At 27.3% G+C, this 16744-nt stretch overlaps 1 protein-coding gene across 2 annotated transcripts in view; it reads right to left on the minus strand.

Moving 5' to 3' along the window:
* Positions 1-3017: 3017 nt before the first annotated feature.
* Asap (ArfGAP domain of ASAP) overlaps positions 3018-16744 on the minus strand; it is a 186342-nt gene continuing 172615 nt past the window's right edge. The window contains exons 23-27 of one of the 2 annotated variants that reach the window (XM_067286018.1): positions 13592-13879; positions 13461-13509; positions 13287-13351; positions 7990-8105; positions 3018-5312 (exon numbers count right to left, since the gene is read on the minus strand). In XM_067286018.1, the coding sequence (XP_067142119.1) occupies positions 5103-5312; positions 7990-8105; positions 13287-13351; positions 13461-13509; positions 13592-13879 (728 nt within the window). In that variant the 3' untranslated portion in view covers positions 3018-5102. The remainder of the gene's footprint in view (positions 5313-7989; positions 8106-13286; positions 13352-13460; positions 13510-13591; positions 13880-16744) is intronic. The other variant, XM_067286019.1, reaches the window with a different exon arrangement.

Genomic DNA, 16744 nt, shown 5'->3' on the forward strand with positions numbered 1-16744 from the left:
AATCTTGAGAATGAAGTTAGATAGATGAAATCTAAGACCAGATATGGAAACCTTAGTGGCAGGAAGCCCCGATTAACTATATACAAACTTCTGATGAAAACTGCAAGTCATGTTATTTTAAATTTAAAAATTTTCCCCTGAAAGGTGTTAGATAGCTGACAGACACAACTATTGATAAAGGAAAAGTATAATGTAGAGGGGCAAGCCACTACTAATTTGAGGTGAAAAGCATAGATTTTAAATGAAATAAATTAAAAATTGCAGCCTGGCATTGTGATGATGTCACAATAAATAATTGCTCATAATATATTTCAACAAAAATAAAACCAAATAAAAATCTTCAAGTTTTATTTATATATTATTTAATTAAAAAAAAGGGTAAATAATATATCGCATTTAAAAATTTTTCAACTTTATTAGTCTAATTAAAAAAATGTATTAAGAAATTTAAATAAACCAAACTTTATAATTATTAATACATCAACAATAGTTTGATCATCATAAGAGAGAAAATGTTTGGAACTTTAAATATATTCATAATGCAATTCAGAATATTTATGTGCAGTATAGGAAAATAAATATGAATTTTTTTTTTAGTAAATTAGTATGTTTACTTTAATTGAAGAAAATTATCTTCATTATTGAGTCATTTAAAGACAAACAATTAACTAAAGCATAGAAGATGAAAAGAAATTTCATAATTCCATTAAAAAACTGTAATTGAAGAACATTAACACCAATGACATGAGGTTAAACAAGCTAAGTGTAATTGTCTATGCCATAGTGAATATTAATAAAAAAATTATCAATATATCTAATTCCATCTTAATCCCTAAAATGTTATAATTAATATTAAGACATCTATATTTTTAAATCAATCTGCTGGATTAACATTTTTAATACTCCAAATTTCATGGTTATGATCTTCAAATAACATGTAAAAACTTTCTTCTAGATGAATTAATTTCTATAAGAGCTGAATATCAAATTTTAAATATTTGTACATTGATGTCAATAAAATTCTAAACTAATATTTATTCATAGAAAACATTACTAATGCAATTTAACAATATATAAACATGATATATGAGATTTAAGTTTGGAAAATTACTAATTTTGCAATTTTTTTTAGTAAGTCAGGTTTACACAAATTACATACTATTTATTTATATTAATCTTTGTTAATAGAGTTTCAATGTTGCTTTATGTTATATTTAAAAAAGTTTAGCTTTAATTATTGCTTCATAACAACCAACAAAAATAAATATGTTTAAACAAACTTGAAGCTTTTTAAAATTAATATTATCATAATTTGTTGCATCATTGTTTTATTGCATTTTTTTAAAACTTTTGTTTGCAAATGATAGAATATATAAAATATAGTAGATATGAAATTAAAGAATTTACAATAATTATTAAAACTATTATTAGAAATTGCCTAACAACATATTTTAAAAAATATCAACACAGAAATATATCATACATCATATTATTATTATTACTTTTTCAAATTACTGATGTAATATTAAACATTCAGTACTCAAAACAACTTTATTATGAATAACTTGGATACTATTTGACTAATATCTATGACAATTCCTAAATGTCTTAATTTTTGAATTAAATAAAGAAAAATGACATAATACATTGTTATTCTAAAACTTTATAAAAAAATTATTTTTTCTTTAATATTGAAAAATTAAATCACTATTTAATAAAATAATGCTTATCTTCTGAGTTAAAATTTAATACTCCAGCTAAATTTGATCTGGAGTAAATTATTTATTATAAAAAATTTTAAATTTATTTATGATGCAGTTTTTATATACACACACAATTATATTAATAACTACACTATTATAAATAATATATATATATTTTAATTTCCAGTCAGCAATTCAAATTAAAGTTCAATATATGCAAGAATTATTCAGTTACTAAATTTTCTATTATAGGAAGGTTTCCACCTCATAAATTCTTATAAATTACAATTTTTTTTTCTTCAAAGATCAAGAGGAAATATTTTGAATTTTAAAAATATATACAAACTAATTATTTGCATAGTTAAAAGGCAACTATTTTACTTCTTAACAAACTACAGTCCACTGCACTTGATACTATAGATATTTAATAATTTATAAGACATTATCAGAAAATGACATGAAAACATTAATTTTAATAATAAAAAGGGTATTATTCAATAAGGATTATAAAAAAAAAACATGATGAGTGTCTAGTCTAAATAATATATATATATATATATGAAAATATTAAAATTATATTTTTTAATATTTTACTAATAATGATAATAATAATAATAAAGTAAATATATTGTTAATGAATCCTCTATAGTCAATTCTTAATGATATAAATAAACACATGTACAAAAGTAAAAAAAAGATATTTTTAAAATTGCAGTTAATTGAATTTTTAAAAGGATTAATCAATCTATTTTAATCAAGAAAACCATTTAACAAACAAAGTCAGTTATGTTATTTAATAAAAACAGAACATTTATTAATTTAGATGGACAGAATATATCAAAACAATAAACATAATTTATGAAAGAACTAAGCAAATTCATGAATTTATAAGTTATAACTATAAATTTACTATTACATTTAACTATAATTAACTACTAAATTTTTGGTTGAATATGATAATTCAAAATAATGTAGCAGAATAAAAACATTAATAATTGTCTTAAAATCAATATTACATTATTTGCAAATAAGAAAAAAACACAAGAACTTTTACATAACATGGATATGGATTCTCTTTTTTTTAATTTTTGGTTTTATTAATTATATTTGTATTAAAATCAGTTTTAAACATATAAAAAATAGATATTGAGATTCTTCAAACAGAATAAAAAGTTTTTAGATTAGTCTATTAAATTTCAGGATGCATTTATATTGTAAATAATTATATGCATTTCATTCAGTACAGAGATTAAACTCCAACATGCAAATATATTTAGATATAGAAATACATATATATTAATCCTATATTAACTCATGTTATAAAGTAAATACAATTAGAAAAAGGATACAATTATTATTTTAAATATTGTCAATTGAAAACAATTGCTACAAAATTAATGAATAACCTTTTTAATTTTACAGAAAAATTGTATTATCTGATAATATGATGAAAGTTGTTATTAAACAGTAAAAATGTAAACTGTAATACTTTTATAATTAGATTTCAGTGCGAGATCAATGTTTCACTGTTTGCACAAAAAAATGATAGTTTTACAAATGCATAATTACTACTTATATGCCCAGATGTGATCACAGCAAAATAAGGAAATAAATGCTGGGCATATCTTTCTTTAATTCAATATGAAACTGTGCTTGACTCTTATTCTATAAAATGTTTCTGTTGAACATTTTAAGAAAATACAAAAAATGCATATTCATTTAAACATAATTTTAAATGTGGGAAAAACATGCATTAAATCTTATATACATTTTTGGAATGAGTATTAATCATCACAAAACATTCAAATCAACATTTATATCATCATCAGACTAGCATTATATTGGGAGTAGTATATTCTTTTTATATAGGAAAACACTGTGATATAAAGTCTCAAAATATATAAAAAAGATTTTTTCCAATTTGTACTGATAAAATATGGTTACTGAAAAGGGAGATAACTTATTTCTCTCAACTGATATTCATTATCAATAAAAAACATAATGTGAATTCATATCAGTGGTGCAAAATGCACAATTATCTAATAGAATAGAGCAGAAATTCTCATTTATAAAATCTGCAATATGAAAAAAGCAGATTATCAACTAATAAACCCAGAGATAGATTACAACCTGGAAAATGGATAATGACTAGGTAATCCAGGTTATGACAATTGGATGATGTATTTCTCCCACTTAACAAATACAGCATTTTTTTTTTCTTTAATGGAAATTTACATAGGTGAATTTATAGTACAAGTTCTCCAATTAAAGAGAATTCTAATCTTTTTAATTGTGGTTTATTCCAGTCATATCTTACTGGTCTAAATATCTTTCCATCAAATTTAATTGCAGAAATTTTTCTGTATTAAAATATAATTTCCATAAAATAAATTCAATTTAAATTAAAAGTATAATCTATACTACAAAAGTTATAACATCTAAAATTATAAATTTACATTGATATTTTATAATGTCTAATTTCTTAGTTTTTAAGGAAGAAAATTTGGATAGAAAATAAAGCAGTTACCATTTCATATTTGTAATTGAATATAAAAATTTTAATCTGCAAAAACATTTTATACTTAAATTAATTTATGATTAAACACAACATATTCTTATACCCTATTCACAATGTAAAATTTAAGTAAGATTAAATTAAGTAAAATTACTAAAAACACGATTAACTATTTGTTCACACTATGAAATTAAAGTGACTTATTTTGTATCACCCAGATTTTTTTGAGTCATACATAAATGGCTTTATTATAAGTCCAATACAAATCCTCAATCTTCTCTTTTCAAATATCAAATACATATATTTCTATTCCAACCAATTTTCCATACAGTTTTTCTCCTCCTTATTCATATTTACTTAGGCCATATTTTGAATATAAGAGTACTCTTTGAATGAACCAATTTGTTCCTGGCCTATGATGCCAGAAATCAATTTAAGCTTGTTTGGGAAAGCAAATTAAGCTGATCTATTTTTTCAAATTAAAATTAAATCAACATTTAACTCAATTTCATTCACATTGTATTGCTTAAACTGGCTTAAAATGTACAATGTGAATAGGGTATTAGGTAACTTCATTAATGGATTAAATAAATCATGTTATTGTGTAACTGAACCAAATGAAACTTTAATTTAAAATTATATAAAAGTTATAGAGCATTATTATTCAATTAGAAATTAAAACATTCATACATACATATTTTAAAAGGTAATAAGAAAGGTTAAATAAATCTTATCTATACTATAAGCAGAACTGTAATTACATCTCACAATTATTATTTAATCATTTGAATTGTTGTTGTTGCTGTTGTAGTAATGACATAGATGGAAGACCTTTACACTGACCAGAGTTTTATGAAATTATAAATTCTATATTTCAGGCTATTTCATTCTTTTAATATATGAACAAAACTAGATGGGAATACACCTCGTCTTTCAGGAAATCCTTCAATGAATCCTTCCATCCAATCTTCATCATCTGTTATTTCACTTATAATAATGATAATTTCACCTTCTTTGAAAGAGAGTTCATCTTCTCGATCAGCTTCACAATCATACAATGCTCTACAACGTCTTGGTCTAAAACTATCATGGCGCTGAAAAATAAAGTTAAATTTAACTTTTATCTATAAATTTACTTCTACAAAAAATATGAATAGCAAATTAACTATAATTTTTTACTTAATTTATGATGATAGTTTACTGAATGAAGTGATCTAATACAATCCTTGCATAAGTTTCCATTATTCTATCATTTAGGTTCAAATGCTTATAAGATAGCATGGAATTTATAACTTCTGTTATAAATACAGTATATAAAAATACACATAGCATTTAGATTTATTTATATAATTAATGCATCATTTGCATAAATTCTTCTGACTTTCTCATTTCAGAAACACAGATTTTCATTAAATACATAGATTTTCCTTTATTTTTTTTTTGTGGTTATTTTTGCTTATTGATTTTACTGTTTCTTTTCAACCAAGGGTTTTGTTTGGAGAATGACAGTTTCTTACTCATCGAACATTGTAAGGAATCAAGTCCAAATGTTGTTTTCTATTTTCAGGGCTTTTATTTAGTTATCATTACTTATTATTTTGTTTAAAGGACAAAAACTCCAGACAAAATTCTAAAATAATAATATTCTAACTGTTCACATAATTGACGATTGTAACACTGACGTTGCCAATCTAACAAGACATCTTGGTTTGAGCAATCTCCAAGTGAAGTTAAAGAATTTTCTCTTAATCCTTTTGTTACTGATTTTTAAAAAATCAGAGAATTGTTTGGACAGATTGGAAAGACTAGTATAACCAAAAGATTGCAAAGAAAAAAAGTGTTAGTGAATAAGTATGTAAATGAGTTAGAGTGGCATAGCTAATTGCAACATCTTGCCAAGGCATATAAAAATGCAGGCAACAATGAATATGACAAGGTAAAGCTTTTGAGAACAAGTAACAGAGTTCCAAAATGAATGCTGAAAAAATTTGTTGCCATTTTTTTGATGTGACAATTAGGTGGTTTAGATTGCAAGAGTTTTCTTTTGTTGTTATTAATCGAGTTCTGGTTTACTTAGTTGGGTTTTTGTAGAGAGCGAAATTTTAAGTTAGAGTTAAGTACCTCAATTGTTGGGAAAGCTTTGTGAATGTTTGTTTTGATTACATTTCTGATTTAAATTATAGTTATGAATTTTATACTTTTTGTGTACTTTATTACTATTAATGCATTTTTGTGGTTTTTACTAATCTCCTGTAAATAGTTCATTCACTTGTAATAAATTTATGTTTTTTGTTATATATTATCAACATCCCGAAACCCAACGTATTGATACTAAGCCAAATGATTGCCATAATTAATTGAGTTAATATTATGCTGCAAAGTCGGTAGTCAGCACCTGAACTGAATGCGAGATGACTGTGGTTGTGTCAGGAAAACAGAGGTAGTCTGGTGCTGAAAGCTTTAGATTGACATGAGGGCACATCTAAACAAAAGCACAAGTTGGGTTTATTTCACTAAAAACCACTTACACTCAGTAGTACTAATACACAAAAACAAACTTGTATGCAAACAGTCCCCAAGACACAGGTAGTGGAATATCAGCTATCTCCACAACAAATGGAGAAGTTGCTTATCTTACAAACACAACTCCCACTACTGATCCTTTTTTTGTCACTGGTCACCGTCAATTGTAGTATCATCTCCCTGATACTAGTTTTTGTCAGGTTTATATCCCTCCTGGTAATGATGTCATTTCAGTCCCACACTTCTAGTGTATTTACCTTTCACAGCATGTACATATTTTGCTCATGTGGAGTTGTAACGACTGATGAAATTTAGGTTCCTTACAATGCTATAATTAATAATTATAAACTAAGTAATTTGGTACTAGAGGTAAACATTAGGTGCCATCTCCATCTTACTCTGGAATAGTTCTTTTCTTCCAGAATGTTCTAAATTATTATTATTTTAGATAAGAGATGGTGCCTAATGTCTACCTCTAGTATCAAATTACTTTGTTTATAATTATTAATTATAGCATAATATTAGTCCAATTAATTATGGTGATCATTTGGCTTAGTTTCTCGTTACTGACCCATAGTCAATTATTTCAGATATTTTTCCTCTAATTGTTTCAAACTAATCTGTTCATGTTATTTTTACCCATTTCCAAAGTCTAGGTCGGGCAACCGACTGATCTTAAGTATTTCATTCTTTATGTAACATTGTTATGTTAGGTTATTTCTGGGCCATTGAACAGTGTGTTACAGCATTACCAGATAAAAAAGTATTTTACAAAAACATGCAAATAGTTTAATTATATTTTTAATTAAATAACATAAAATTATATTAAATAAATTTAAAAAGTAACACATTAATGAATATAACAATATATGATTTTTTTTTTATAAGATTATCTAATAAAGAAAATTCATATCTTTCTCACTCTTTCAGCAGTAACTGTTTAATAAACAAATGTTTTCAGCCACATTCAGGTGCTTGTGTCAGATTAAGCTTATAGGAAATCGAACATCTATAGTGAGTTCCTCTTAGACATTTGATTTTTAGAACTCACTACAGATGTTTGATTTCCTATAAGCTTAATCTGACGCAGGTCCCTAAATATGGTTGAAAACATCTATTTATTACACAGTTACTGCTGAAAGAGTGAGAAAGATATGAAGTTTCTTCATTATACAATAGTTCCAGCCTACAGATTCAGAAAGTTTAATTATCTAACATTATATGGTAATAATATTTTGCTTTATTTACCTTACGTGGTGGAGGAATAGGTGTTTGAGTTTGATTGCTATCACTGTCAGAAATAATAGAAAGCAAACTTTCAGTAGACTGGCCATTATTTAATTTTTCAGAACTACAAGAGATACCTGTAAAAATCAATATTAAATATATTGATATTTATGTATATCTTTTAATTATTATGTTAATTAAATTCTAATTAATTTATATTCTATTCCTAAAATAAAACATAAGTATTTACTATTTAATCATGTTTAAAGACAATGTTAAGAACAATTTGTCCTTATAAACAAACTATTTAAAATTTAAAACAAACTATTTATTTTATTGGATTTTCTGATCAATAATAAACCACACTTTTAATTTTTCACACTCATCTTCATGAGTATAAAAGTTAAATTCTAAATATAAATGAGCAATTATTTATTGTGACATTGTCACAATGCTGGGCTGCAATTTTTCGTCACAATGTTCTCAAGTTTTTTAGTTGTGTCTTGCTAATGTACAGTACATCATACTTTTCCTGTTAGCAATAGTCATGCCAGTCATCTAAGTAACTTAAACTTAGTTTGAGGGAAAATTTTTTAAGTGAAATACAGTGAATTCCAATGCAAACTGGAAGTTTGTGTATAGTTAGGCTACGTCCTACATGGCAGCATCCAATGACTGCAGGTGTGAACGCACTTCCAAGCAGAGCAGACAAACCGATTCAAGCAAATGTCAGCATCCAAAGTAACCACGTTTAGCATGCAGCAACCATCAGATGATGCTTCTACATGTACAGTATGTGCAGGAAGCAGCTACCAAGCAAGTTTGATTGCCGCTTCCAAAAAAAGAAAATGGCTGATTTTGTAGATAAACAAAAACAGAATGACAAATAAATTGTGTATATATGTTATATGTATGTTAATTAATAATCTTTTATGTAATTTAATAATTTCTGATTTTGTATAAATGTAACGTTTTAAAAATAAAACTTTTTTTTTCAACTTATTATTCTATAAAGATTTTTTATATTTGTTGTGTATCTAGTTAGTGATAACAATTACCTATCAAATTTACTGTTTTAATGCTTGTCATATTTTCCATAGTAGCATTTGACAAAGTCTTTTCACCGCCATCTTGTAAACAACACGCGTCCACTTTGGACAGATGTTGCTCGTGAGTTAGAAGCTCGTACAAAGATTCTTTCCACCCGTGGTCGCTGGATGCTGCAATGTAGGATATAGCCTTAATCAGGGTCTCCTGCCCCTAAGCTTTCCACATCTCAACTTTTATCTATCTAACTCCATTCTCAATATTAAGGATATGACAGACAGATGGACGACAGTTGGAATTTATAGATCTACAATTTTTTCAAATTGCAGCCAATAAAAATTCAAATTTCAAGGACTATTTATAATAATATAATATGAAACAGATCTTTAAACAAAGTTTAAAGCAGGCCTTCCAACTGAGTCATTCTTAATGGATTTGTAGCTTTCTCTGAAAACAAGCATGCCACTTTAAACTTATGTGCACAATAAACAATCACCACCATAGACAACTTTAAGATCATTGATTATCTCTGTTGAAAATTTTTCCAAGTGGCTGTAAAACTTAATCATGACATAAGGTTTGGAGATACGTTTTTAAATTTTAACAGAGTAAAACACAGTTTTGAAGTTTATTATGTTTAATAAAATAAACTATCATCAATTCTTATTTAATTTTTATTTCCTATTTATAATTTATTGCTGTTATATATCAGTATAGAGAGAAGTCAGCAAATTAAACAAATGTTTGAAAAGGTGTCGACAAGCAAAAAAATTGAAACTTTCTGCTCTATTTGAATTTTGAAACTGTGCACTTAGTTTGTACATAATAATTCATGTAGCTATGTCTTGATGCATTTAATCAAATCAGAGAACTTCTAATACAGTCAAATTTGCTTTAAAGCAAACACTGATAAAGTAAATTCTTGCATTAAAGAGAATTTTGCCATCGCCCTGGCAAAATGCCATTGTCCAAAGTTAATTTTTATGCAATAAAGCAAACAAAAATTTTTCTAGAATTTGTTAAACTGAACTATAAATTAACTCCACAACCCTGAAGAAATAATCCTACTTCCAGTTATGGTTGCTTTTTACACTTTTTGACATAAACAATAAAAATTAGTACTGTAATAAATGTTCTATTTTGAGTAGAACAGAATTTTTTCCTAGTAAACAAAGACTGGTTTGACCTCTAATTGTAAAACAATTCAAACATCTGGTTTTAGCAGATCATTCTACTATACTCAGAAGATAAAAGTTAAAGTTTAAGGACACCAACTCCTTTAAATGAATGCTGTCCCATGCAAACGTGCTAATTTGCATATCGAGGAGTGGATATGGTGATGCCAGGTTTGTCTACTCTGCATCAAATTTGGCTTTTTTTTTTTAGTTTTTTACTCTTTTGTCACCAAAAATATTCTATACTTTTGAACATAATCTTCAACAGAAAAAAAATTATGAATTTCTTTTAGCTTTGTTTTATCTAAGCACTCTGATACACTATATACTATTCCACACTTAAACAGCAAATATCACCTCCTCATTTTGTTTGATTTGAAAAATCATTTAGAATTTGTTTTTGTTAATTTAATTTATGTGAGAACCTGGGCTAAATAAAAAAAATTTTTTGCTTAATTTACAAAAAAACTTCTGCAAAATTTTCTCTTGCACGAGAGCAGCAAGTGATTCCATTTTCCCCATGGACTTGCTTCCTTGTCCAGAGATGACACATTGGACTGATTGTATCAAGAACATAACAAAAAATTGTTATTGGTCTAACTCGTCAACATTGCCTAAAAAAGACAAAGAGAAAAGGGGAGGACCCCCAAATAAAAGAAAAAAGATCGATGACGACAGTTCATTCGTCCATCATCTAGAGTTGGTCAACATTAAGTGCTCGTTCCAGTCTTGGATTACCACCACCACCACCACCACCACCAATTAAGGCCTAGGCCAACCTGTTGTCTATCTTACCTGCCCTTAGAGGATCTTACATCAAACTATCTAACATCCAGATGAACTTACAGGCAGTCTACATAATCAAGGAACCAGCCTATCAAGTGCTACCAGCTTATCAAGCGTATAATGACTACAGGTATTTATCATCACGTGCATAACTGTAAACTCTCTCTCTTGGTTAAGAATCTGATAGTTTAATTGAGATGCTATTTGATTACTATACAATCAACCCTATGTATAATTTGATGTGTAAATTAACAAGTATTATTTTTGATAATAGAGCTGTAGTGTGCACTTCTTTTGGACATGTGCTGTCTCACGGTCTCCTCCAACTGCCTACAGACATAACCTCTCACATGTAAAATGAATATAACCGCCATTGTGATTTCTGTGTCTCTCCAGACACAGTGGTGTCAGTCCCGATGTAGCATTGTGATGTAGTGCCAACCCTTCAATCACATTTAACTTTATTTAGTAAATTAATTAAAATACCGTATTGTATTCTAAACCTTTTGATTGTCTGTTAAGCCTAAACTCCCTAAATTATACAACCAAGGCCATTACCCTAAAACTCTTAATACAAACTTTCAATAAAGTGAACTAATTACTGTTCCCCTTGCAATCTGTATTAACGTGAGTTGACTGTATAGCTGTCTCCGGTTCAGTTTTAGAGTTTGTAATATAATGTTAGCTTAGGTCAGTGAATACAAAAAGTAAAATAATTTTAATTCAGAGTTACAAGTTCACAATCTTAAATTATATAATTCTTGATTTAAAATATTATTGAAAAATACAGCTGAAAGGAACTTTTTCTTTAATTGTTTCCATATTTTTATGTTAGAGAATGAAATAAAACATTCTCTGAATATTAAGAAAATTTTGCAACACATTTAAGATTAATTCAAAGAACATAACTACACTGTGATTTATAAATTAAAAAGTATTGATATGGTAAAATATGAAAAAAATTGTAAATACTAGGTAGCTTCAAAAAGTTCCCAGAATTGGTTTATTACTCTAAAGTATGTATACATTTTTGACAAATCAAGAAATGTGTCCTTCAAAGTATTGTCCTTCGGCAACCACACACTTTTGCCAATGTTGGTACCGCTGCTAAAAACATTCTTGGAAACTGTCTCACAACAGCACCTGCAACACTGTGTAACCTCATCTGCATTCTTGAAGTGGCATCTTTCAACTGGGAAAAGAGATAGAAATCACATGAAGTCAGCCATGAGCATTTGTGGCACCGTGTGTTGGCAAACACAGTGCATGTTCAATTAATCATGCAGGATGGAATGACAACTTCCAACCAAAATTACTGCTATTTTGGCAATCTGCTAAATTGACTGCTGTCTGTCTGACTTCACAATCTCATGTACAACCAATACTTTCTCCTCAGACGTTGTCGACAGACTACCACTTTGCAAATTATCAGTGATACTTTTTCATCCCCCACAAAAGCATTTTTGCCAATCAAACTTGAGAATGCTTTGTGACAGATTCAACATAGGCATCCTGAAGCATATTCAATGTCTCAGAAGGTATTTTCCTCAATAACACACAAAATTTGATATTTGCACATTGTTCTTCCACAGGCATTTTTGCCAGACTGTTTCACAACATCTCACCAACATGATCTTCAGTGAATGGTAACTGTTGTTATCTTCGCAACAAGTACAGATTTATTTGAACACAATTCTCTATTCCTGACATGTTTAGCTAAGACATGAATCACATGCTCCCTTTTTTATTGCCTTTAATTGACTAACCCAGCATAATTCTGGGAACTTTTTGAAGATACCTTGTATAACCATGAACGTATGAGTTGGGTTATCCCCAACTTGTACATTAAAGGTTATACAAGGAGGAGAAAACTGCCTTCCCAAATTAGAGCAAAGCAAAAACAAAAAAACAGACAAAGTGAAAAAGTTAAGTTATCAGTGATAACAAAAAATTAGTACATGTGTTTTTGTGTAAAATTTTGGGTGAACCAACCCTCTCTGCCCCATAACCAAAGTGTCCCATAAGCCCACAAGTATAATTATAACAAACAATTATAAGGACTACAAGTTTATTTTTTAGAAATTATTCAGCTTTACTTCAATCTTCAAAAGTTATTTTGAATTTTTCTCCTAAAATTAAGAACATAAACTTTCCAAATATTCTTAATATAACAATATGCTCAAATATTCTTCACAGATATAACTAAAACCAATAATAACTACTTTCAGAATAATTTTTAAATAATAAAATTGTTTTAATAAAATTATAATAAAGATAATTACAATGGTTGTTATTTTTCAAAATACATACCCAAAGGTGTTGGAGGTGGAGGACATCTTGGCCTTTGTAAAGTACCATATACCTTGTCAACAGAACTATATTTGAAACATAATTATAGATTAAAATCTAAAATACATTATTATTCAAATAATAAATTTATTAAATGTTTTTACATTTTTCTATTCATAATTTTTTTCTACTGACCTTTTTAATGCAGGAAATTCAATTGATTTTGGTAAAACCAGTTTGCCACCTAATTTGAAAATATAAAAATTAAGTTAGGAATTATTATAATAAATCTTATTATATTCATTATAGTTGAATATGTTATTTACCCAAAGGTATATTGCCAGGACTTTGAGACCGCTGAGAAGCACCATTACTATTAGGTTCATAGGAACTACTACCTATACTAATACCACTTGAAGAACTACAGTTGTTGTTAGAAATAAGATCAGTAGAACGATTCCTCCGATGTATTACCCCAGAAGGAGACTGAGTAAGACCTGGATCAGAGGGGGTTCGACTATGTCCACTCCCAGAACCTGGGATACTTTGAACCATTGTGGGAGGTGGTGGTGCTGCACGTTTTTTAATACTCCCATGAGAATTTAGACCAACAACTATTAAAAACACATTTAAATATATTTATATATAAAATTATTATTCCAATTTTCTGGAAAGGACAAAATTCTCTTAGAGAAAAACCATGCATATCTCATCAGTGACCGAGATTTTATTTTATATAATTTGAATCATAACATTTAATTATTAAACAAACTCGCTATAAAATTAAATCTTTCCAAAATTTCAATGTTTTTTTTTAATAGTAAAAAAAAGTTACTTTAGAAAAATAGCCGTACTTGATGGTATTGTTATAATAATTGTCTTCTTCAGTCCAATCTGGGATAATTTTTATTTTTAAAAACCAGTGAAATAAAGCAAGCAGAACAGACCTCCCAGTTATTGCTATTTTTGATTTCAAATGTATTGATATAATATAAACTATTAATCTCATTTTTGCAATTACTTATTTACATGTAATGAAACAAATTTCTAAAAAAGTTATTCTAATAAAAATATTTAATTCTTAATTTTAAATTAATTTAATTGTTACTTTCAAGAACTCATTAAAATTTTAATATGACATTTATACAGTAGTTTTTATGGCAACAATAATTATTTTTTATACCTATGCATTTAGTAGTAGTATTGAAAAGCATAAGTATTATATTGCACTAACATTAATACATTATAATTTTAAAAATACTAAATTATATTATATCAAATAAATTTCCAATAAAATGTTAGAAATAATTATTCAAAAAATTTCTCAATTTAAATTTAACAAAGGTTGAATTGTTATATAAAACTATAAACTAAAAGACTATTCATTCAGTACTGGTAATGTTAACATTCAGTTTCTGATCAGACAAAGATGTGAAATGATTTTAAATGGAAGTGTTTATACATAGTGGAGCAGTTCTATTCAGACAAGGAGATTCTGACAATCTTTGCTAGAATGTTTTTTCTAGAATAATACATGTATGAAGCTTTAAACTTGTTGGAACAAGAGATGGTTGGATAGTGTGAATTACATTCAGACAACTTTTGGCTTGCAGTGAACAATTTCATCTGAGGCACACTGGTATTATAAAATAAGTAAGGACATTTGAAAAGTTATGTCTTATTTTTTAAGGAAATTTTCTATCTTCCTCATTGAAACATTGAAATCATACTGAGGCAGTCTAAAGGACTGAAAAAATTTTATATGAAGAAAGTCCAGTATAATATGTAAATCTTTTTTTTTCCATACTAACAAACACCGTAATAACGTTTTACTTTCTCAACAACTTCATCCAAAAGTAATGCTGTTACATATAAATCTTCAAAAGAAATGGTCAAACACTGAGAAATAGTCACAGTCTAAAAGTCTGAGTATACTGTCCATATGGAAACTGTCAGTGTCTGAAAGAATGGTGCAATTATATATATGGCCAACAATAAGGCATAAATATACCTTAGTCCAGCAATACTTAAAACTGATTATTGTATTATATTCCATGATATTATTAATAAGTAATTTTTTTTCTAACTGTTCTTTATGGATTACATTAAAGTAATTAATAAAATTATTGTTGGCACTAGAGAAAGTTCCCTTCCTAATAAATGAGAAATACAGAATAACTAATGTAGTACAATGAAAAAATATTTTATCTATTTATTTTTATTTATAATAAGATATGTCAGTATTGTACGGTACATACAAATTTAAAAAATATTAGTAGTAAAGATTAATGAGTTCATGAATTTCTTTATTCCATTACTGTAAATTGTGACAGAATTTTTAAACTCAAAAAAATTAATGTATGATTAATAGCATCACATCCTCATTTCAATTCTAGCTTATCATGAATTTGGGGGGGGGCCAACTTATATCACAAGCATAAGCCTAAATAAGAATTTTGAGCTGAAAATCTTGAGTGACTTATATGCCACAATTTATAATAAGTGTAATAGTAAGAGTATAGGTGTAATAAGTATAATTCACTATAGTTATTGTAGATAGTTATCTTTACATAATAAGGATAATTATGTAAAGATAATTTAATGGGACAACAGCAAGGACAAAGCAGTCTGTATGGTACATAATCAGCAAAGTATTGTTAATGAGATTTCAGAGATTATCTCCAAATGCTAAGAAATTGAGTTGTTCTTTTAAAATTTTTTTTAGTCTTTAGCTGTTGTCAGTTCATTTAATAGAATAGAAACTCTAAAATAAATAAAATTGTGCTAAATAATCTCTGAGCATTTATCACCTTTTTAAAAAGAAATCAGAAAATTTTTTACAATCATCATTAATTTGTTTTTCTTTCAACTATATAAACCCAAAATTCATAATTTAGATAATTATTTACCTAACATTGCTGAAAATCAATAGATTAAATTGGGCTAATTAAATTATTTAATAATTATAGAATTTAAACTATAGATAGTCATGTTGCCATCTGTTAAAAACTAACAAGTTTGAATTAATTAAACTTATGATCCAAATCATATTGCTTTTTCCTGAAAGTGTGAGTTTTTGAAAATTTTTCATCTGGAAAATGCAATTTGAATTGGATTTCCTTTTCAGAAATTTCTTTAACATGTATTTTTTAAAATTCATGTTTCATAATTAACAGATTCTTATTCAGACTAAGTTTAAAAAAATTTAAAAAAATAAATTTTGACCACACACACAGAAGTGGACAACTATCTGAACAACAGAAATTATGTAACTCAAATCCCTGACACATGTTCTAGTAAGATTTAGCTTAAAGACATGAGATTGAATGTTAACCTTCAAATATCACATTCAATACCAAAACTCCCCCCTTCTTCAGATACATTTCACATCTGAAAGTAAGTCAATCATACAAAATGATATACATGTGGGTGGGCAAATTGTTAATAATAGTTATCAAATACATCTCTAAATGACAGCA

Source organism: Centruroides vittatus, unplaced genomic scaffold (genome assembly GCF_030686945.1).
Source record: "Centruroides vittatus isolate TY-2023 unplaced genomic scaffold, ASM3068694v2 scaffold_324, whole genome shotgun sequence".
Lineage (NCBI taxonomy): Eukaryota > Metazoa > Arthropoda > Arachnida > Scorpiones > Buthidae > Centruroides > Centruroides vittatus.